The sequence below is a fragment of the Glandiceps talaboti genome, chromosome 9, assembly GCF_964340395.1.
Source record: "Glandiceps talaboti chromosome 9, keGlaTala1.1, whole genome shotgun sequence".
NCBI lineage: Eukaryota > Metazoa > Hemichordata > Enteropneusta > Spengelidae > Glandiceps > Glandiceps talaboti.
Window position 1 is genome coordinate 3,950,822 of NC_135557.1, and position 25,394 is coordinate 3,976,215.

General features: G+C 29.6%; 1 protein-coding gene across 3 annotated transcripts in view; it reads left to right on the plus strand.

Moving 5' to 3' along the window:
• The window catches only part of LOC144440057 (uncharacterized), a 57,787-nt gene that overhangs the window by 18,520 nt on the left and 13,873 nt on the right, over positions 1-25,394 (plus strand). For 2 of the 3 annotated variants that reach the window (XR_013481157.1, XM_078129298.1), the window contains exon 2: positions 23,493-25,394. This exon is cut by the window's right edge and continues 670 nt beyond it. Coding sequence is in view for 2 of the 3 variants with exons in the window: in XM_078129298.1 (XP_077985424.1) it covers positions 23,493-25,394 (1,902 nt within the window). In the remaining variant the exon portion in view is untranslated. The remainder of the gene's footprint in view (positions 1-23,492) is intronic. The other variant, XM_078129299.1, reaches the window with a different exon arrangement.

Below are 25,394 nucleotides of genomic sequence, written 5' to 3' on the forward strand. Positions count from 1 at the left end.
ATTCTATGACCAAGTTAATTAATGTAGTCTAGTACTAGTAGGTGTCTATAAATTCTATGACCAAGTTAATTAATGTAGTGTAGTACTAGTAGTTGTCTATAAATTCTATGACCAAGTTAATTAATGTAGTCTAGTACTAGTAGGTGTCTATAAATTCTATAACCAAGTTAATTAATGTAGTCTAGTACTAGTAGTTGTCTATAAATTCTATGACCAAGTTAATTAATGTAGTCTAGTACTAGTAGGTGTCTATAAATTCTATGACCAAGTTAATTAATGTAGTGTAGTACTAGTAGTTGTCTATAAATTCTATGACCAAGTTAATTAATGTAGTCTAGTACTAGTAGGTGTCTATAAATTCTATAACCAAGTTAATTAATGTAGTCTAGTACTAGTAGTTGTCTATAAATTCTATGACCAAGTTAATTAATGTAGTCTAGTACTAGTAGGTGTCTATAAATTCTATAACCAAGTTAATTAATGTAGTCTAGTACTAGTAGATGTCTATAAATTCTATGACCAAGTTAATTAATGTAGTCTAGTACTAGTAGGTGTCTATAAATTCTATGACCAAGTTAATTAATGTAGTCTAGTACTAGTAGTTGTCTATAAATTCTATGACCAAGTTTACTAATGTAGTCTAGTACTAGGAGCTGTCTATATATTCTATGACCAAGTTAATTAATGTAGTCTAGTACTAGTAGTTGTCTATAAATTCTATGACAAGTTAATTAATGTAGTCTAGTACTAGTAGGTGTCTATAAATTCTATAACCAAGTTAATTAATGTAGTCTAGTACTAGTAGATGTCTATAAATTCTATGACCAAGTTAATTAATGTAGTCTAGTACTAGTAGGTGTCTATAAATTCTATGACCAAGTTAATTAATGTAGTCTAGTACTAGTAGGTGTCTATAAATTCTATAACCAAGTTAATTAATGTAGTCTAGTACTAGTAGATGTCTATAAATTCTATGACCAAGTTAATTAATGTAGTCTAGTACTAGTAGGTGTCTATAAATTCTATGACCAAGTTAATTAATGTAGTCTAGTACTAGTAGGTGTCTATAAATTCTATGACAAGTTAATTAATGTAGTCTAGTACTAGTAGGTGTCTATAAATTCTATGACCAAGTTTACTAATGTAGTCTAGTACTAGTAGGTGTCTATAAATTCTATGACCAAGTTGATTAATGTAGTCTAGTACTAGTACAGGTGTCTATAAATTCTATGACCAAGTTAATTAATGTAGTCTAGTACTAGATGTCTATAAATTCTATGACCAAGTTAATTAATGTAGTCTAGTACTAGGAGCTGTCTATATATTCTATGACCAAGTTAATTAATGTAGTCTAGTACTAGTAGGTGTCTATAAATTCTATGACAAGTTAATTAATGTAGTCTAGTACTAGTAGGTGTCTATACATTCTATGACCAAGTTTACTAATGTAGTCTAGTACTAGTAGGTGTCTATAAATTCTATGACCAAGTTAATTAATGTAGTCTAGTACTAGTAGGTGTCTATAAATTCTATGACCAAGTTAATTAATGTAGTCTAGTACTAGTAGGTGTCTATAAATTCTATGACAAGTTAATTAATGTAGTCTAGTACTAGTAGGTGTCTATAAATTCTATGACCAAGTTAATTAATGTAGTCTAGTACTAGTAGGTGTCTTTAAATTCTATGACAAGTTAATTAATGTAGTCTAGTACTAGTAGGTGTCTATAAATTCCATGACCAAGTTAATTAATGTAGTCTAGTACTAGTAGGTGTCTATAAATTCTATGACAAGTTAATTAATGTAGTCTAGTACTAGTAGGTGTCTATAAATTCTATGACCAAGTTAATTAATGTAGTCTAGTACTAGGAGCTGTCTATAAAGTCTATAACCAAGTTAATTAATGTAGTCTAGTACTAGTAGGTGTCTATAAATTCTATGACCAAGTTAATTAATGTAGTCTAGTACTAGTAGTTGTCTATAAATTCTATAACCAAGTTAATTAATGTAGTCTAGTACTAGTAGGTGTCTATAAATTCTATGACAAGTTGATTAATGTAGTCTAGTACTAGTAGGTGTCTATAAATTCTATGACCAAGTTAATTAATGTAGTCTAGTACTAGTAGGTGTCTATAAATTCTATGACCAAGTTAATTAATGTAGTCTAGTACTAGTAGGTGTCTATAAATTCTATGACCAAGTTAATTAATGTAGTCTAGTACTAGTAGGTGTCTATAAATTCTATGACCAAGTTAATTAATGTAGTGTAGTACTAGTAGGTGTCTATAAATTCTATAACCAAGTTAATTAATGTAGTCTAGTACTAGTAGGTGTCTATAAATTCTATGACCAAGTTAATTAATGTAGTCTAGTACTAGTAGGTGTCTATAAATTCTATAACCAAGTTAATTAATGTAGTCTAGTACTAGTAGGTGTCTATAAATTCTATGACCAAGTTAATTAATGTAGTCTAGTACTAGTAGGTGTCTATAAATTCTATAACCAAGTTAATTAATGTAGTCTAGTACTAGTAGGTGTCTTTAAATTCTATGACAAGTTAATTAATGTAGTCTAGTACTAGTAGGTGTCTATAAATTCTATGACCAAGTTAATTAATGTAGTCTAGTACTAGTAGGTGTCTATAAATTCTATGACAAGTTAATTAATGTAGTCTAGTACTAGTAGGTGTCTATAAATTCTATGACCAAGTTAATTAATGTAGTCTAGTACTAGGAGCTGTCTATAAAGTCTATAACCAAGTTAATTAATGTAGTCTAGTACTAGTAGGTGTCTATAAATTCTATGACCAAGTTAATTAATGTAGTCTAGTACTAGTAGTTGTCTATAAATTCTATAACCAAGTTAATTAATGTAGTCTAGTACTAGTAGGTGTCTATAAATTCTATGACAAGTTGATTAATGTAGTCTAGTACTAGTAGGTGTCTATAAATTCTATGACCAAGTTAATTAATGTAGTCTAGTACTAGTAGGTGTCTATAAATTCTATGACCAAGTTAATTAATGTAGTCTAGTACTAGTAGGTGTCTATAAATTCTATGACCAAGTTAATTAATGTAGTCTAGTACTAGTAGGTGTCTATAAATTCTATGACCAAGTTAATTAATGTAGTGTAGTACTAGTAGGTGTCTATAAATTCTATAACCAAGTTAATTAATGTAGTCTAGTACTAGTAGGTGTCTATAAATTCTATGACCAAGTTAATTAATGTAGTCTAGTACTAGTAGGTGTCTATAAATTCTATAACCAAGTTAATTAATGTAGTCTAGTACTAGTAGGTGTCTATAAATTCTATGACCAAGTTAATTAATGTAGTCTAGTACTAGTAGGTGTCTATAAATTCTATAACCAAGTTAATTAATGTAGTCTAGTACTAGTAGGTGTCTATAAATTCTATGACCAAGTTAATTACTGTAGTCTAGTACTAGTAGGTGTCTATAAATTCTATAACCAAGTTAATTACTGTAGTCTAGTACTAGTAGTTGTCTATAAATTCTATGACCAAGTTTACTAATGTAGTCTAGTACTAGGAGCTGTCTATATATTCTATGACCAAGTTAATTAATGTAGTCTAGTACTAGTAGGTGTCTATAAATTCTATGACAAGTTGATTAATGTAGTCTAGTACTAGTAGGTGTCTATAAATTCTATGACCAAGTTAATTAATGTAGTCTAGTACTAGTAGGTGTCTATAAATTCTATGACCAAGTTAATTACTGTAGTCTAGTACTAGTAGGTGTCTATAAATTCTATGACCAAGTTAATTAATGTAGTCTAGTACTAGTAGGTGTCTATAAATTCTATGACAAGTTAATTAATGTAGTCTAGTACTAGTAGGTGTCTATAAATTCTATAACCAAGTTAATTAATGTAGTCTAGTACTAGTAGGTGTCTATAAATTCTATGACCAAGTTAATTAATGTAGTCTAGTACTAGTAGGTGTCTATAAATTCTATAACCAAGTTAATTAATGTAGTCTAGTACTAGTAGGTGTCTATAAATTCTATAACCAAGTTAATTAATGTAGTCTAGTACTAGTAGGTGTCTATAAATTCTATAACCAAGTTAATTAATGTAGTCTAGTACTAGTAGGTGTCTATAAATTCTATGACCAAGTTAATTAATGTAGTCTAGTACTAGTAGGTGTCTATAAATTCTATGACCAAGTTAATTACTGTAGTCTAGTACTAGTAGGTGTCTATAAATTCTATGACCAAGTTAATTAATGTAGTCTAGTACTAGTAGGTGTCTATAAATTCTATGACAAGTTAATTAATGTAGTCTAGTACTAGTAGGTGTCTATAAATTCTATGACCAAGTTAATTAATGTAGTGTAGTACTAGTAGGTGTCTATAAATTCTATAACCAAGTTAATTAATGTAGTCTAGTACTAGTAGGTGTCTATAAATTCTATGACCAAGTTAATTAATGTAGTCTAGTACTAGTAGGTGTCTATAAATTCTATGACCAAGTTAATTAATGTAGTCTAGTACTAGGAGCTGTCTATAAATTCTATGACCAAGTTAATTAATGTAGTCTAGTACTAGTAGGTGTCTATAAATTCTATAACCAAGTTAATTAATGTAGTGTAGTACTAGTAGGTGTCTATAAATTCTATAACCAAGTTAGTTAATGTAGTCTAGTACTAGTAGGTGTCTATAAATTCTATAACCAAGTTAATTAATGTAGTCTAGTACTAGTAGGTGTCTATAAATTCTATAACCAAGTTAATTAATGTAGTCTAGTACTAGTAGGTGTCTATAAATTCTATAACCAAGTTAATTAATGTAGTCTAGTACTAGTAGGTGTCTATAAATTCTATAACCAAGTTAATTAATGTAGTCTAGTACTAGTAGGTGTCTATAAATTCTATGACCAAGTTAATTAATGTAGTCTAGTACTAGTAGATGTCTATAAATTCTATGACCAAGTTAATTAATGTAGTCTAGTACTAGTAGATGTCTATAAATTCTATGACCAAGTTAATTAATGTAGTCTAGTACTAGTAGGTGTCTATAAATTCTATGACCAAGTTAATTAATGTAGTCTAGTACTAGTAGGTGTCTATAAATTCTATGACCAAGTTAATTAATGTAGTCTAGTACTAGTAGATGTCTATAAATTCTATGACCAAGTTAATTAATGTAGTCTAGTACTAGTAGATGTCTATAAATTCTATGACCAAGTTAATTAATGTAGTCTAGTACTAGTAGTTGTCTATAAATTCTATAACCAAGTTAATTAATGTAGTCTAGTACTAGTAGTTGTCTATAAATTCTATGACCAAGTTTACTAATGTAGTCTAGTACTAGGAGCTGTCTATATATTCTATGACCAAGTTAATTAATGTAGTCTAGTACTAGTAGGTGTCTATAAATTCTATGACCAAGTTAATTAATGTAGTCTAGTACTAGTAGGTGTCTATAAATTCTATAACCAAGTTAATTAATGTAGTCTAGTACTAGTAGGTGTCTATAAATTCTATGACCAAGTTAATTAATGTAGTCTAGTACTAGTAGGTGTCTATAAATTCTATAACCAAGTTAATTAATGTAGTCTAGTACTAGTAGTTGTCTATAAATTCTATGACCAAGTTAATTAATGTAGTCTAGTACTAGTAGTTGTCTATAAATTCTATGACCAAGTTAATTAATGTAGTCTAGTACTAGTAGGTGTCTATAAATTCTATGACCAAGTTAATTAATGTAGTGTAGTACTAGTAGTTGTCTATAAATTCTATGACCAAGTTAATTAATGTAGTCTAGTACTAGTAGGTGTCTATAAATTCTATAACCAAGTTAATTAATGTAGTCTAGTACTAGTAGGTGTCTATAAATTCTATAACCAAGTTAATTAATGTAGTCTAGTACTAGTAGGTGTCTATAAATTCTATAACCAAGTTAATTACTGTAGTCTAGTACTAGTACAGGTGTCTATAAATTCTATGACCAAGTTAATTAATGTAGTCTAGTACTAGTAGGTGTCTATAAATTCTATAACCAAGTTAATTAATGTAGTCTAGTACTAGTAGGTGTCTATAAATTCTATAACCAAGTTAATTAATGTAGTCTAGTACTAGTAGGTGTCTATAAATTCTATAACCAAGTTAATTAATGTAGTCTAGTACTAGTAGGTGTCTATAAATTCTATAACCAAGTTAATTACTGTAGTCTAGTACTAGTACAGGTGTCTATAAATTCTATGACCAAGTTAATTAATGTAGTCTAGTACTAGTAGGTGTCTATAAATTCTATGACCAAGTTAATTAATGTAGTCTAGTACTAGTAGGTGTCTATAAATTATATGACCAAGTTAATTAATGTAGTCTAGTACTAGTAGGTGTCTATAAATTCTATGACCAAGTTAATTAATGTAGTCTAGTACTAGTAGGTGTCTATAAATTCTATAACCAAGTTAATTAATGTAGTCTAGTACTAGTAGGTGTCTATAAATTCTATGACCAAGTTAATTAATGTAGTCTAGTACTAGTAGGTGTCTATAAATTCTATGACCAAGTTAATTAATGTAGTCTAGTACTAGTAGGTGTCTATAAATTCTATGACCAAGTTAATTAATGTAGTCTAGTACTAGTAGGTGTCTATAAATTCTATGACCAAGTTAATTAATGTAGTCTAGTACTAGTAGGTGTCTATAAATTCTATAACCAAGTTAATTAATGTAGTCTAGTACTAGTAGGTGTCTATAAATTCTATGACCAAGTTAATTAATGTAGTCTAGTACTAGTAGGTGTCTATAAATTCTATGACCAAGTTAATTACTGTAGTCTAGTACTAGTAGGTGTCTATAAATTCTATGACCAAGTTAATTAATGTAGTCTAGTACTAGTAGGTGTCTATAAATTCTATGACCAAGTTAATTAATGTAGTCTAGTACTAGTAGATGTCTATAAATTCTATGACCAAGTTAATTAATGTAGTCTAGTACTAGTAGGTGTCTATAAATTCTATGACCAAGTTAATTAATGTAGTCTAGTACTAGTAGATGTCTATAAATTCTATAACCAAGTTAATTAATGTAGTCTAGTACTAGTAGGTGTCTATAAATTCTATGACCAAGTTAATTAATGTAGTCTAGTACTAGGAGCTGTCTATAAATTCTATGACCAAGTTAATTAATGTAGTCTAGTACTAGTAGGTGTCTATAAATTATATGACCAAGTTAATTACTGTAGTCTAGTACTAGTAGGTGTCTATAAATTCTATGACCAAGTTAATTAATGTAGTCTAGTACTAGTAGGTGTCTATAAATTCTATGACCAAGTTAATTAATGTAGTCTAGTACTAGTAGGTGTCTATAAATTCTATGACCAAGTTATTTAATGTAGTCTAGTACTAGTAGGTGTCTATAAATTCTATGACCAAGTTAATTAATGTAGTCTAGTACTAGTAGGTGTCTATAAATTCTATGACCAAGTTAATTAATGTAGTCTAGTACTAGTAGGTGTCTATAAATTCTATGACCAAGTTAATTAATGTAGTCTAGTACTAGTAGGTGTCTATAAATTCTATAACCAAGTTAATTAATGTAGTCTAGTACTAGTAGATGTCTATAAATTCTATGACCAAGTTAATTAATGTAGTCTAGTACTAGTAGATGTCTATAAATTCTATGACCAAGTTAATTAATGTAGTCTAGTACTAGTAGGTGTCTATAAATTCTATGACCAAGTTAATTAATGTAGTCTAGTACTAGTAGGTGTCTATAAATTCTATGACCAAGTTAATTAATGTAGTCTAGTACTAGTAGGTGTCTATAAATTCTATGACCAAGTTAATTAATGTAGTCTAGTACTAGTAGTTGTTTATAAATTCTATAACCAAGTTAATTAATGTAGTCTAGTACTAGTAGGTGTCTATAAATTCTATAACCAAGTTAATTAATGTAGTCTAGTACTAGTAGGTGTCTATAAATTCTATGACCAAGTTAATTAATGTAGTCTAGTACTAGTAGGTGTCTATAAATTCTATAACCAAGTTAATTAATGTAGTCTAGTACTAGTAGGTGTCTATAAATTCTATAACCAAGTTAATTAATGTAGTCTAGTACTAGTAGGTGTCTATAAATTTTATAACCAAGTTAATTAATGTAGTCTAGTACTAGTAGGTGTCTATAAATTCTATGACCAAGTTAATTAATGTAGTCTAGTACTAGTAGTTGTCTATAAATTCTATAACCAAGTTAATTAATGTAGTCTAGTACTAGTAGGTGTCTATAAATTCTATAACCAAGTTAATTAATGTAGTCTAGTACTAGTAGGTGTCTATAAATTCTATGACCAAGTTAATTAATGTAGTCTAGTACTAGTAGGTGTCTATAAATTCTATAACCAAGTTAATTAATGTAGTCTAGTACTAGTAGGTGTCTATAAATTCTATAACCAAGTTAATTACTGTAGTCTAGTACTAGTAGGTGTCTATAAATTCTATAACCAAGTTAATTAATGTAGTCTAGTACTAGTAGGTGTCTATAAATTCTATGACCAAGTTAATTAATGTAGTCTAGTACTAGTAGGTGTCTATAAATTCTATGACCAAGTTAATTAATGTAGTCTAGTACTAGTAGATGTCTATAAATTCTATGACCAAGTTAATTAATGTAGTCTAGTACTAGTAGGTGTCTATAAATTCTATGACCAAGTTAATTAATGTAGTCTAGTACTAGTAGATGTCTATAAATTCTATAACCAAGTTAATTAATGTAGTCTAGTACTAGTAGGTGTCTATAAATTCTATGACCAAGTTAATTAATGTAGTCTAGTACTAGGAGCTGTCTATAAATTCTATGACCAAGTTAATTAATGTAGTCTAGTACTAGTAGGTGTCTATAAATTATATGACCAAGTTAATTACTGTAGTCTAGTACTAGTAGGTGTCTATAAATTCTATGACCAAGTTAATTAATGTAGTCTAGTACTAGTAGGTGTCTATAAATTCTATGACCAAGTTAATTAATGTAGTCTAGTACTAGTAGGTGTCTATAAATTCTATGATCAAGTTATTTAATGTAGTCTAGTACTAGTAGGTGTCTATAAATTCTATGACCAAGTTAATTAATGTAGTCTAGTACTAGTAGGTGTCTATAAATTCTATGACCAAGTTAATTAATGTAGTCTAGTACTAGTAGGTGTCTATAAATTCTATGACCAAGTTAATTAATGTAGTCTAGTACTAGTAGGTGTCTATAAATTCTATAACCAAGTTAATTAATGTAGTCTAGTACTAGTAGATGTCTATAAATTCTATGACCAAGTTAATTAATGTAGTCTAGTACTAGTAGATGTCTATAAATTCTATGACCAAGTTAATTAATGTAGTCTAGTACTAGTAGGTGTCTATAAATTCTATGACCAAGTTAATTAATGTAGTCTAGTACTAGTAGGTGTCTATAAATTCTATGACCAAGTTAATTAATGTAGTCTAGTACTAGTAGGTGTCTATAAATTCTATGACCAAGTTAATTAATGTAGTCTAGTACTAGTAGTTGTCTATAAATTCTATAACCAAGTTAATTAATGTAGTCTAGTACTAGTAGGTGTCTATAAATTCTATAACCAAGTTAATTAATGTAGTCTAGTACTAGTAGGTGTCTATAAATTCTATGACCAAGTTAATTAATGTAGTCTAGTACTAGTAGGTGTCTATAAATTCTATAACCAAGTTAATTAATGTAGTCTAGTACTAGTAGGTGTCTATAAATTCTATAACCAAGTTAATTAATGTAGTCTAGTACTAGTAGGTGTCTATAAATTCTATAACCAAGTTAATTAATGTAGTCTAGTACTAGTAGGTGTCTATAAATTCTATGACCAAGTTAATTAATGTAGTCTAGTACTAGTAGTTGTCTATAAATTCTATAACCAAGTTAATTAATGTAGTCTAGTACTAGTAGGTGTCTATAAATTCTATAACCAAGTTAATTAATGTAGTCTAGTACTAGTAGGTGTCTATAAATTCTATGACCAAGTTAATTAATGTAGTCTAGTACTAGTAGGTGTCTATAAATTCTATAACCAAGTTAATTAATGTAGTCTAGTACTAGTAGGTGTCTATAAATTCTATAACCAAGTTAATTACTGTAGTCTAGTACTAGTAGGTGTCTATAAATTCTATAACCAAGTTAATTAATGTAGTCTAGTACTAGTAGGTGTCTATAAATTCTATGACCAAGTTAATTAATGTAGTCTAGTACTAGTAGATGTCTATAAATTCTATAACCAAGTTAATTAATGTAGTCTAGTACTAGTAGGTGTCTATAAATTCTATGACCAAGTTAATTAATGTAGTCTAGTACTAGTAGATGTCTATAAATTCTATGACCAAGTTAATTAATGTAGTCTAGTACTAGTAGGTGTCTATAAATTCTATGACCAAGTTAATTAATGTAGTCTAGTACTAGTAGATGTCTATAAATTCTATGACCAAGTTAATTAATGTAGTCTAGTACTAGTAGGTGTCTATAAATTCTATGACCAAGTTAATTAATGTAGTCTAGTACTAGTAGGTGTCTATAAATTCTATAACCAAGTTAATTAATGTAGTCTAGTATTTGTAGGTGTCTATAAATTCTATGACCAAGTTAATTAATGTAGTCTAGTACTAGTAGGTGTCTATAAATTCTATAACCAAGTTAATTAATGTAGTGTAGTACTAGTAGGTGTCTATAAATTCTATGACCAAGTTAATTAATGTAGTCTAGTACTAGTACAGGTGTCTATAAATTCTATGACCAAGTTAATTAATGTAGTCTAGTACTAGTAGATGTCTATAAATTCTATGACCAAGTTAATTAATGTAGTCTAGTACTAGTAGTTGTCTATAAATTCTATAACCAAGTTAATTAATGTAGTCTAGTACTAGTAGATGTCTATAAATTCTATGACCAAGTTAATTAATGTAGTCTAGTACTAGTAGTTGTCTATAAATTCTATGACCAAGTTTACTAATGTAGTCTAGTACTAGGAGCTGTCTATATATTCTATGACCAAGTTAATTAATGTAGTCTAGTACTAGTAGGTGTCTATAAATTCTATGACCAAGTTAATTAATGTAGTCTATTACTAGTAGATGTCTATAAATTCTATGACCAAGTTAATTAATGTAGTCTAGTACTAGTAGGTGTCTATAAATTCTATGACCAAGTTAATTAATGTAGTCTAGTACTAGTAGGTGTCTATAAATTCTATAACCAAGTTAATTAATGTAGTCTAGTACTAGTAGGTGTCTATAAATTCTATAACCAAGTTAATTAATGTAGTCTAGTACTAGTAGGTGTCTATAAATTCTATAACCAAGTTAATTAATGTAGTCTAGTACTAGTAGGTGTCTATAAATTCTATGACCAAGTTAATTAATGTAGTCTAGTACTAGTAGATGTCTATAAATTCTATGACCAAGTTAATTAATGTAGTCTAGTACTAGTAGGTGTCTATAAATTCTATGACCAAGTTAATTAATGTAGTCTAGTACTAGTAGGTGGCTATAAATTCTATGACCAAGTTAATTAATGTAGTCTAGTACTAGTAGATGTCTATAAATTCTATGACCAAGTTAATTAATGTAGTCTAGTACTAGTAGATGTCTATAAATTCTATGACCAAGTTAATTAATGTAGTCTAGTACTAGTAGTTGTCTATAAATTCTATAACCAAGTTAATTAATGTAGTCTAGTACTAGTAGATGTCTATAAATTCTATGACCAAGTTAATTAATGTAGTCTAGTACTAGTAGTTGTCTATAAATTCTATGACCAAGTTTACTAATGTAGTCTAGTACTAGGAGCTGTCTATATATTCTATGACCAAGTTAATTAATGTAGTCTAGTACTAGTAGGTGTCTATAAATTCTATGACCAAGTTAATTAATGTAGTCTAGTACTAGTAGGTGTCTATAAATTCTATAACCAAGTTAATTAATGTAGTCTAGTACTAGTAGGTGTCTATAAATTCTATGACCAAGTTAATTAATGTAGTCTAGTACTAGTAGGTGTCTATAAATTCTATAACCAAGTTAATTAATGTAGTCTAGTACTAGTAGTTGTCTATAAATTCTATGACCAAGTTAATTAATGTAGTCTAGTACTAGTAGTTGTCTATAAATTCTATGACCAAGTTAATTAATGTAGTCTAGTACTAGTAGGTGTCTATAAATTCTATGACCAAGTTAATTAATGTAGTGTAGTACTAGTAGGTGTCTATAAATTCTATGACCAAGTTAATTAATGTAGTCTAGTACTAGTAGGTGTCTATAAATTCTATAACCAAGTTAATTAATGTAGTCTAGTACTAGTAGGTGTCTATAAATTCTATAACCAAGTTAATTAATGTAGTCTAGTACTAGTAGGTGTCTATAAATTCTATAACCAAGTTAATTACTGTAGTCTAGTACTAGTACAGGTGTCTATAAATTCTATGACCAAGTTAATTAATGTAGTCTAGTACTAGTAGGTGTCTATAAATTCTATAACCAAGTTAATTAATGTAGTCTAGTACTAGTAGGTGTCTATAAATTCTATAACCAAGTTAATTAATGTAGTCTAGTACTAGTAGGTGTCTATACATTCTATAACCAAGTTAATTAATGTAGTCTAGTACTAGTAGGTGTCTATAAATTCTATAACCAAGTTAATTACTGTAGTCTAGTACTAGTACAGGTGTCTATAAATTCTATGACCAAGTTAATTAATGTAGTCTAGTACTAGTAGGTGTCTATAAATTCTATGACCAATTTAATTAATGTAGTCTAGTACTAGTAGGTGTCTATAAATTATATGACCAAGTTAATTAATGTAGTCTAGTACTAGTAGGTGTCTATAAATTCTATGACCAAGTTAATTAATGTAGTCTAGTACTAGTAGGTGTCTATAAATTCTATAACCAAGTTAATTAATGTAGTCTAGTACTAGTAGGTGTCTATAAATTCTATGACCAAGTTAATTAATGTAGTCTAGTACTAGTAGGTGTCTATAAATTCTATGACCAAGTTAATTAATGTAGTCTAGTACTAGTAGGTGTCTATAAATTCTATGACCAAGTTAATTAATGTAGTCTAGTACTAGTAGGTGTCTATAAATTCTATGACCAAGTTAATTAATGTAGTCTAGTACTAGTAGGTCTCTATAAATTCTATAACCAAGTTAATTAATGTAGTCTAGTACTAGTAGGTGTCTATAAATTCTATGACCAAGTTAATTAATGTAGTCTAGTACTAGTAGGTGTCTATAAATTCTATGACCAAGTTAATTACTGTAGTCTAGTACTAGTAGGTGTCTATAAATTCTATGACCAAGTTAATTAATGTAGTCTAGTACTAGTAGGTGTCTATAAATTCTATGACCAAGTTAATTAATGTAGTCTAGTACTAGTAGATGTCTATAAATTCTATGACCAAGTTAATTAATGTAGTCTAGTACTAGTAGGTGTCTATAAATTCTATGACCAAGTTAATTAATGTAGTCTAGTACTAGTAGATGTCTATAAATTCTATAACCAAGTTAATTAATGTAGTCTAGTACTAGTAGGTGTCTATAAATTCTATGACCAAGTTAATTAATGTAGTCTAGTACTAGGAGCTGTCTATAAATTCTATGACCAAGTTAATTAATGTAGTCTAGTACTAGTAGGTGTCTATAAATTATATGACCAAGTTAATTACTGTAGTCTAGTACTAGTAGGTGTCTATAAATTCTATGACCAAGTTAATTAATGTAGTCTAGTACTAGTAGGTGTCTATAAATTCTATGACCAAGTTAATTAATGTAGTCTAGTACTAGTATGTGTCTATAAATTCTATGACCAAGTTATTTAATGTAGTCTAGTACTAGTAGGTATCTATAAATTCTATGACCAAGTTAATTAATGTAGTCTAGTACTAGTAGGTGTCTATAAATTCTATGACCAAGTTAATTAATGTAGTCTAGTACTAGTAGGTGTCTATAAATTCTATGACCAAGTTAATTAATGTAGTCTAGTACTAGTAGGTGTCTATAAATTCTATAACCAAGTTAATTAATGTAGTCTAGTACTAGTAGATGTCTATAAATTCTATGACCAAGTTAATTAATGTAGTCTAGTACTAGTAGATGTCTATAAATTCTATGACCAAGTTAATTAATGTAGTCTAGTACTAGTAGGTGTCTATAAATTCTATGACCAAGTTAATTAATGTAGTCTAGTACTAGTAGGTGTCTATAAATTCTATGACCAAGTTAATTAATGTAGTCTAGTACTAGTAGGTGTCTATAAATTCTATGACCAAGTTAATTAATGTAGTCTAGTACTAGTAGGTGTCTATAAATTCTATAACCAAGTTAATTAATGTAGTCTAGTACTAGTAGGTGTCTATAAATTCTATAACCAAGTTAATTACTGTAGTCTAGTACTAGTAGGTGTCTATAAATTCTATAACCAAGTTAATTAATGTAGTCTAGTACTAGTAGGTGTCTATAAATTCTATGACCAAGTTAATTAATGTAGTCTAGTACTAGTAGGTGTCTATAAATTCTATGACCAAGTTAATTAATGTAGTCTAGTACTAGTAGATGTCTATAAATTCTATGACCAAGTTAATTAATGTAGTCTAGTACTAGTAGGTGTCTATAAATTCTATGACCAAGTTAATTAATGTAGTCTAGTACTAGTAGATGTCTATAAATTCTATAACCAAGTTAATTAATGTAGTCTAGTACTAGTAGGTGTCTATAAATTCTATGACCAAGTTAATTAATGTAGTCTAGTACTAGGAGCTGTCTATAAATTCTATGACCAAGTTAATTAATGTAGTCTAGTACTAGTAGGTGTCTATAAATTATATGACCAAGTTAATTACTGTAGTCTAGTACTAGTAGGTGTCTATAAATTCTATGACCAAGTTAATTAATGTAGTCTAGTACTAGTAGGTGTCTATAAATTCTATGACCAAGTTAATTAATGTAGTCTAGTACTAGTAGGTGTCTATAAATTCTATGATCAAGTTATTTAATGTAGTCTAGTACTAGTAGGTGTCTATAAATTCTATGACCAAGTTAATTAATGTAGTCTAGTACTAGTAGGTGTCTATAAATTCTATGACCAAGTTAATTAATGTAGTCTAGTACTAGTAGGTGTCTATAAATTCTATGACCAAGTTAATTAATGTAGTCTAGTACTAGTAGGTGTCTATAAATTCTATAACCAAGTTAATTAATGTAGTCTAGTACTAGTAGATGTCTATAAATTCTATGACCAAGTTAATTAATGTAGTCTAGTACTAGTAGGTGTCTATAAATTCTATGACCAAGTTAATTAATGTAGTCTAGTACTAGTAGGTGTCTATAAATTCTATGACCAAGTTAATTAATGTAGTCTAGTACTAGTAGGTGTCTATAAATTCTATGACCAAGTTAATTAATGTAGTCTAGTACTAGTAGGTGTCTATAAATTCTATAACCAAGTTAATTAATGTAGTCTAGTACTAGTAGGTGTCTATAAATTCTATAACCAAGTTAATTACTGTAGTCTAGTACTAGTAGGTGTCTATAAATTCTATAACCAAGTTAATTAATGTAGTCTAGTACTAGTAGGTGTCTATAAATTCTATGACCAAGTTAATTAATGTAGTCTAGTACTAGTAGGTGCCTTTAAATTCTATGACCAAGTTAATTAATGTAGTCTAGTACTAGTAGATGTCTATAAATTCTATGACCAAGTTAATTAATGTAGTCTAGTACTAGTAGGTGTCTATAAATTCTATGACCAAGTTAATTAATGTAGTCTAGTACTAGTAGATGTCTATAAATTCTATAACCAAGTTAATTAATGTAGTCTAGTACTAGTAGGTGTCTATAAATTCTATGACCAAGTTAATTAATGTAGTCTAGTACTAGTAGGTGTCTATAAATTCTATGACCAAGTTAATTAATGTAGTCTAGTACTAGTAGGTGTCTATAAATTCTATGACCAAGTTAATTAATGTAGTCTAGTACTAGTAGTTGTCTATAAATTCTATAACCAAGTTAATTAATGTAGTCTAGTACTAGTAGGTGTCTATAAATTCTATAACCAAGTTAATTAATGTAGTCTAGTACTAGTAGGTGTCTATAAATTCTATGACCAAGTTAATTAATGTAGTCTAGTACTAGTAGGTGTCTATAAATTCTATAACCAAGTTAATTAATGTAGTCTAGTACTAGTAGGTGTCTATAAATTCTATAACCAAGTTAATTAATGTAGTCTAGTACTAGTAGGTGTCTATAAATTCTATAACCAAGTTAATTAATGTAGTCTAGTACTAGTAGGTGTCTATAAATTCTATGACCAAGTTAATTAATGTAGTCTAGTACTAGTAGTTGTCTATAAATTCTATAACCAAGTTAATTAATGTAGTCTAGTACTAGTAGGTGTCTATAAATTCTATAACCAAGTTAATTAATGTAGTCTAGTACTAGTAGGTGTCTATAAATTCTATGACCAAGTTAATTAATGTAGTCTAGTACTAGTAGGTGTCTATAAATTCTATAACCAAGTTAATTAATGTAGTCTAGTACTAGTAGGTGTCTATAAATTCTATAACCAAGTTAATTACTGTAGTCTAGTACTAGTAGGTGTCTATAAATTCTATAACCAAGTTAATTAATGTAGTCTAGTACTAGTAGGTGTCTATAAATTCTATGACCAAGTTAATTAATGTAGTCTAGTACTAGTAGATGTCTATAAATTCTATAACCAAGTTAATTAATGTAGTCTAGTACTAGTAGGTGTCTATAAATTCTATGACCAAGTTAATTAATGTAGTCTAGTACTAGTAGATGTCTATAAATTCTATGACCAAGTTAATTAATGTAGTCTAGTACTAGTAGGTGTCTATAAATTCTATGACCAAGTTAATTAATGTAGTCTAGTACTAGTAGATGTCTATAAATTCTATGACCAAGTTAATTAATGTAGTCTAGTACTAGTAGGTGTCTATAAATTCTATGACCAAGTTAATTAATGTAGTCTAGTACTAGTAGGTGTCTATAAATTCTATAACCAAGTTAATTAATGTAGTCTAGTATTTGTAGGTGTCTATAAATTCTATGACCAAGTTAATTAAAATGTAGTCTAGTACTAGTAGGTGTCTATAAATTCTATAACCAAGTTAATTAATGTAGTGTAGTACTAGTAGGTGTCTATAAATTCTATGACCAAGTTAATTAATGTAGTCTAGTACTAGTACAGGTGTCTATAAATTCTATGACCAAGTTAATTAATGTAGTCTAGTACTAGTAGATGTCTATAAATTCTATGACCAAGTTAATTAATGTAGTCTAGTACTAGTAGTTGTCTATAAATTCTATAACCAAGTTTACTAATGTAGTCTAGTACTAGGAGCTGTCTATAAATTCTATGACCAAGTTAATTAATGTAGTCTAGTACTAGTAGGTGTCTATAAATTCTATGACCAAGTTAATTAATGTAGTCTAGTACTAGTAGGTGTCTATAAATTCTATAACCAAGTTAATTAATGTAGTCTAGTACTAGTAGGTGTCTATAAATTCTATGACCAAGTTAATTAATGTAGTCTAGTACTAGTAGGTGTCTATAAATTCTATGACCAAGTTAATTACTGTAGTCTAGTACTAGTAGGTGTCTATAAATTCTATGACCAAGTTAATTAATGTAGTCTAGTACTAGTAGTTGTCTATAAATTCTATGACCAAGTTAATTAATGTAGTCTAGTACTAGTAGGTGTCTATAAATTCTATGACCAAGTTAATTAATGTAGTCTAGTACTAGTAGATGTCTATAAATTCTATGACCAAGTTAATTAATGTAGTCTACTACTAGTAGGTGTCTATAAATTCTATGACCAAGTTAATTAATGTAGTCTAGTACTAGTAGGTGTCTATAAATTCTATGACCAAGTTAATTAATGTAGTCTAGTACTAGTAGGTGTCTATAAATTCTATGACCAAGTTAATTAATGTAGTCTAGTACTAGTAGGTGTCTATAAATTCTATAACCAAGTTAATTAATGTAGTCTAGTACTAGTAGGTGTCTATAAATTCTATAACCAAGTTAATTAATGTAGTCTAGTACTAGTAGGTGTCTATAAATTCTATAACCAAGTTAATTAATGTAGTCTAGTACTAGTAGGTGTCTATAAATTCTATAACCAAGTTAATTAATGTAGTCTAGTACTAGTAGGTGTCTATAAATTCTATAACCAAGTTAATTACTGTAGTCTAGTACTAGTACAGGTGTCTATAAATTCTATGACCAAGTTAATTAATGTAGTCTAGTACTAGTAGGTGTCTATAAATTCTATGACCAAGTTAATTAATGTAGTCTAGTACTAGTAGGTGTCTATAAATTATATGACCAAGTTAATTAATGTAGTCTAGTACTAGTAGGTGTCTATAAATTCTATGACCAAGTTAATTAATGTAGTCTAGTACTAGTAGGTGTCTATAAATTCTATAACCAAGTTAATTAATGTAGTCTAGTACTAGTAGGTGTCTATAAATTCTATGACCAAGTTAATTAATGTAGTCTAGTACTAGTAGGTGTCTATAAATTCTATGACCAAGTTAATTAATGTAGTCTAGTACTAGTAGGTGTCTATAAATTCTATGACCAAGTTAATTAATGTAGTCTAGTACTAGTAGGTGTCTATAAATTCTATAACCAAGTTAATTAATGTAGTCTAGTACTAGTAGGTGTCTATAAATTCTATGACCAAGTTAATTAATGTAGTCTAGTACTAGTAGGTGTCTATAAATTCTATGACCAAGTTAATTAATGTAGTCTAGTACTAGTAGGTGTCTATAAATTCTATGACCAAGTTAATTAATGTAGTCTAGTACTAGTAGGTGTCTATAAATTCTATGACCAAGTTAATTAATGTAGTCTAGTACTAGTAGATGTCTATAAATTCTATGACCAAGTTAATTAATGTAGTCTAGTACTAGTAGGTGTCTATAAATTCTATGACCAAGTTAATTAATGTAGTCTAGTACTAGTAGATGTCTATAAATTCTATAACCAAGTTAATTAATGTAGTCTAGTACTAGTAGGTGTCTATAAATTCTATGACCAAGTTAATTAATGTAGTCTAGTACTAGGAGCTGTCTATAAATTCTATGACCAAGTTAATTAATGTAGTCTAGTACTAGTAGGTGTCTATAAATTATATGACCAAGTTAATTACTGTAGTCTAGTACTAGTAGGTGTCTATAAATTCTATGACCAAGTTAATTAATGTAGTCTAGTACTAGTAGGTGTCTATAAATTCTATGACCAAGTTAATTAATGTAGTCTAGTACTAGTAGGTGTCTATAAATTCTATGATCAAGTTATTTAATGTAGTCTAGTACTAGTAGGTGTCTATAAATTCTATGACCAAGTTAATTAATGTAGTCTAGTACTAGTAGGTGTCTATAAATTCTATGACCAAGTTAATTAATGTAGTCTAGTACTAGTAGGTGTCTATAAATTCTATGACCAAGTTAATTAATGTAGTCTAGTACTAGTAGGTGTCTATAAATTCTATAACCAAGTTAATTAATGTAGTCTAGTACTAGTAGATGTCTATAAATTCTATGACCAAGTTAATTAATGTAGTCTAGTACTAGTAGATGTCTATAAATTCTATGACCAAGTTAATTAATGTAGTCTAGTACTAGTAGGTGTCTATAAATTCTATGACCAAGTTAATTAATGTAGTCTAGTACTAGTAGGTGTCTATAAATTCTATGACCAAGTTAATTAATGTAGTCTAGTACTAGTAGGTGTCTATAAATTCTATGACCAAGTTAATTAATGTAGTCTAGTACTAGTAGTTGTCTATAAATTCTATAACCAAGTTAATTAATGTAGTCTAGTACTAGTAGGTGTCTATAAATTCTATGACCAAGTTAATTAATGTAGTCTAGTACTAGTAGGTGTCTATAAATTCTATAACCAAGTTAATTAATGTAGTCTAGTACTAGTAGCTGTCTATAAATTCTATAACCAAGTTAATTAATGTAGTCTAGTACTAGTAGGTGTCTATAAATTCTATAACCAAGTTAATTAATGTAGTCTAGTACTAGTAGGTGTCTATAAATTCTATAACCAAGTTAATTAATGTAGTCTAGTACTAGTATGTGTCTATAAATTCTATGACCAAGTTAATTAATGTAGTCTAGTACTAGTAGGTGTCTATAAATTCTATGACCAAGTTAATTAATGTAGTCTAGTACTAGTAGGTGTCTATAAATTCTATGACCAAGTTAATTAATGTAGTCTAGTACTAGTAGTTGTCTATAAATTCTATAACCAAGTTAATTAATGTAGTCTAGTACTAGTAGGTGTCTATAAATTCTATGACCAAGTTAATTAATGTAGTCTAGTACTAGTAGGTGTCTATAAATTCTATAACCAAGTTAATTAATGTAGTCTAGTACTAGTAGCTGTCTATAAATTCTATAACCAAGTTAATTAATGTAGTCTAGTACTAGTAGGTGTCTATAAATTCTATAACCAAGTTAATTAATGTAGTCTAGTACTAGTAGGTGTCTATAAATTCTATAACCAAGTTAATTAATGTAGTCTAGTACTAGTATGTGTCTATAAATTCTATGACCAAGTTAATTAATGTAGTCTAGTACTAGTAGTTGTCTATAAATTCTATAACCAAGTTAATTAATGTAGTCTAGTACTAGTAGGTGTCTATAAATTCTATAACCAAGTTAATTAATGTAGTCTAGTACTAGTAGGTGTCTATAAATTCTATGACCAAGTTAATTAATGTAGTCTAGTACTAGTAGGTGTCTATAAATTCTATAACCAAGTTAATTAATGTAGTCTAGTACTAGTAGGTGTCTATAAATTCTATAACCAAGTTAATTACTGTAGTCTAGTACTAGTAGGTGTCTATAAATTCTATAACCAAGTTAATTAATGTAGTCTAGTACTAGTAGGTGTCTATAAATTCTATGACCAAGTTAATTAATGTAGTCTAGTACTAGTAGATGTCTATAAATTCTATAACCAAGTTAATTAATGTAGTCTAGTACTAGTAGGTGTCTATAAATTCTATGACCAAGTTAATTAATGTAGTCTAGTACTAGTAGATGTCTATAAATTCTATGACCAAGTTAATTAATGTAGTCTAGTACTAGTAGGTGTCTATAAATTCTATGACCAAGTTAATTAATGTAGTCTAGTACTAGTAGATGTCTATAAATTCTATGACCAAGTTAATTAATGTAGTCTAGTACTAGTAGGTGTCTATAAATTCTATGACCAAGTTAATTAATGTAGTCTAGTACTAGTAGGTGTCTATAAATTCTATAACCAAGTTAATTAATGTAGTCTAGTATTTGTAGGTGTCTATAAATTCTATGACCAAGTTAATTAATGTAGTCTAGTACTAGTAGGTGTCTATAAATTCTATAACCAAGTTAATTAATGTAGTGTAGTACTAGTAGGTGTCTATAAATTCTATGACCAAGTTAATTAATGTAGTCTAGTACTAGTACAGGTGTCTATAAATTCTATGACCAAGTTAATTAATGTAGTCTAGTACTAGTAGGTGTCTATAAATTCTATGACCAAGTTAATTAATGTAGTCTAGTACTAGTAGGTGTCTATAAATTCTATGACCAAGTTAATTAATGTAGTCTAGTACTAGTAGGTGTCTATAAATTCTATAACCAAGTTAATTAATGTAGTCTAGTACTAGTAGGTGTCTATAAATTCTATGACCAAGTTAATTAATGTAGTCTAGTACTAGTAGGTGTCTATAAATTCTATGACCAAGTTAATTAATGTAGTCTAGTACTAGTAGGTGTCTATAAATTCTATGACCAAGTTAATTAATGTAGTCTAGTACTAGTAGGTGTCTATAAATTCTATGACCAAGTTAATTACTGTAGTCTAGTACTAGTAGGTGTCTATAAATTCTATGACCAAGTTAATTAATGTAGTCTAGTACTAGTAGTTGTCTATAAATTCTATGACCAAGTTAATTAATGTAGTCTAGTACTAGTAGGTGTCTATAAATTCTATGACCAAGTTAATTAATGTAGTCTAGTACTAGTAGATGTCTATAAATTCTATGACCAAGTTAATTAATGTAGTCTAGTACTAGTAGGTGTCTATAAATTCTATGACCAAGTTAATTAATGTAGTCTAGTACTAGTAGGTGTCTATAAATTCTATGACCAAGTTAATTAATGTAGTCTAGTACTAGTAGGTGTCTATAAATTCTATGACCAAGTTAATTAATGTAGTCTAGTACTAGTAGGTGTCTATAAATTCTATAACCAAGTTAATTAATGTAGTCTAGTACTAGTAGGTGTCTATAAATTCTATGACCAAGTTAATTAATGTAGTCTAGTACTAGTACAGGTGTCTATAAATTCTATGACCAAGTTAATTAATGTAGTCTAGTACTAGTAGGTGTCTATAAATTCTATGACCAAGTTAATTAATGTAGTCTAGTACTAGTAGGTGTCTATAAATTCTATGACCAAGTTAATTAATGTAGTCTAGTACTAGTAGGTGTCTATAAATTCTATAACCAAGTTAATTAATGTAGTCTAGTACTAGTAGGTGTCTATAAATTCTATGACCAAGTTAATTAACGTAGTCTAGTACTAGTAGGTGTCTATAAATTCTATAACCAAGTTAATTAATGTAGTCTAGTACTAGTAGGTGTCTATAAATTCTATGACCAAGTTAATTAATGTAGTCTAGTACTAGTAGGTGTCTATAAATTCTATGACCAAGTTAATTACTGTAGTCTAGTACTAGTAGGTGTCTATAAATTCTATGACCAAGTTAATTAATGTAGTCTAGTACTAGTAGTTGTCTATAAATTCTATGACCAAGTTAATTAATGTAGTCTAGTACTAGTAGGTGTCTATAAATTCTATGACCAAGTTAATTAATGTAGTCTAGTACTAGATGTCTATAAATTCTATGACCAAGTTAATTAATGTAGTCTAGTACTAGGAGCTGTCTATATATTCTATGACCAAGTTAATTAATGTAGTCTAGTACTAGTAGGTGTCTATAAATTCTATGACCAAGTTAATTAATGTAGTCTAGTACTAGTAGGTGTCTATAAATTCTATAACCAAGTTAATTAATGTAGTCTAGTACTAGTAGGTGTCTATAAATTCTATGACCAAGTTAATTAATGTAGTCTAGTACTAGTAGGTGTCTATAAATTCTATGACCAAGTTAATTAATGTAGTCTAGTACTAGTAGGTGTCTATAAATTCTATGACCAAGTTAATTAATGTAGTCTAGTACTAGTAGGTGTCTATAAATTCTATGACCAAGTTAATTAATGTAGTCTAGTACTAGTAGGTGTCTATAAATTCTATAACCAAGTTAATTAATGTAGTCTAGTACTAGTAGGTGTCTATAAATTCTATGACCAAGTTAATTAATGTAGTCTAGTACTAGTAGGTGTCTATAAATTCTATTTCCTCATGATATCTTTTACAGGTTGCCATGGGAACGGGTCCAATGGAAAGGCCGGACATACTGGTGGTTCTAGGTCTAAGTCACTGTATCACAGCCAGGCTACAAGGTTCTCCTCTAGATCTGAGGCACTCTGTTGCCATAGCAATGCCATTCACCGGTCTAAGTCTTATGGTGGCAGTAGCAGTGCATATTCCAAATCACCATGCCTCAATGATAAAGGAGGAATTGAAGGGTATGTGAGGAAAGAGTGCAGTCCACAGTCTGGGGTCAAAGGTCATATGACAAGTAGCAATACCAGTTATATCAGATGCGCAGGCAAGCCATTAGTAACAGTGTGTAGCGGTGTAAAGCGGGAAAATGAGTCGTTCTCTGACTTTCATTTATCTACAAATGGTAAGCAATCAACTGGAGTTGAAACAACCAAAGTTATTAGTGTTGAGGTCAAAGTGTTGAACCATGAACCAAAAGAAAATGGATCACAATTGCTGACAACAAACAACAACAACAACAACGAGAACAGTAAATGTGAAAAGATACCAGAAGAAAATTGCATTGTGGGAAATGCATATGATAGTAGCGAAAATGTGTCAATAAGTGGTGAAGAGTCGTACAATCTTTCTGTAGGTGAAGATGAGGAACCACAATCAAATAACGTGACTACCAATTCACAGCTGAACACATCAAGTGAAGATGTAAACACCACAGAAGGAAAAATGAATAATCAGAAAGAGGAATCTACTCTGAATGGAGAGGACAATTTGGTTGATGCGATACAAACTATGACTAATGGTCATACTATTCTCAATGATCTGAGCAAAGATGTTTCCAAGGATACAAAGATAGAGGAGAAAGAGTATGATAGCATCACTATAGTAACAGTGCCTGTTACTGTCATAGAAGTTACTGAAAGTCCGTTGCCAAGTGATGGGGATGAACAGTCAGATAGCAGTGATTCCATGGTTACCATTACAGACGGTTTCAAAGAGATGAAGCTGGACATAAATAAGGAAGGTAATGATGCTGGTGCTAGGCAACTGGAGAAGATGAGCATATCTTGTTCTGAAGACAAGGACAGAAAAAGTTGCAGATTTTGTGAAGATGAAGCTGTAATGAAAACGTCATACAAAGAAAATTGTTTCATCAAGATTAGAGGCAAAAGACCAAAGTATGAACCGGACGGACCCAGAAACCTTCCCCCTACTGCAGACACAAGGCAGTCTACCAGTATGGCTACCGTGTTTAGACCGCATGGGCAACTGGCAACAAGGCCTTCCACTGGCTACAGACATCGGATTACACCACAGGCTGCAACCTCATATTTACAAAACCAACCAAGTACAGGTATTGGATCTGTTATGGTACAATCATATGAGGAGACACCAGAAAGTTCACGGTATACGGATGAACAGTACAATATTGATTCTATGTATCTATCTGGTGTTGATATAAGCACCTTGATGACTGGTGAAGAAACCTCTCAATTTTTACGGAATGTGGAGGAACGTGTTCACAGTGTACAAACTCCAGAAATTCAAGTGCCACAGGAACAACTCATGTTACAGGCATATCAATTTCCAGTGCAACCTGTCCCCCAAATTAGTAGGCCAAGTACAAGATATGAAGAGAAGAAAGATAGTACCACGACCTATCAGGTCAAAGGTGATAGATTTGGAACAGTAACTGAAAAAACAGAGAAAACTACTGTGATGCCTATATTTATCAATGATATTGTGGAGCCCAACACTTCCAATTCACAGAATTCATTTAACCAAGCCAGTGGTCCAAGTACAGTGAACATAGCAATCACAAGCCAGGTTCCACAGCAGCAATGCAACATGTTTCCAAATATAGCAAGTCCACCCCAACAATCGCCCAATCACTACCAGCATCCCGTAGATCATCCGTTTTCTCCAGCGTCATCAG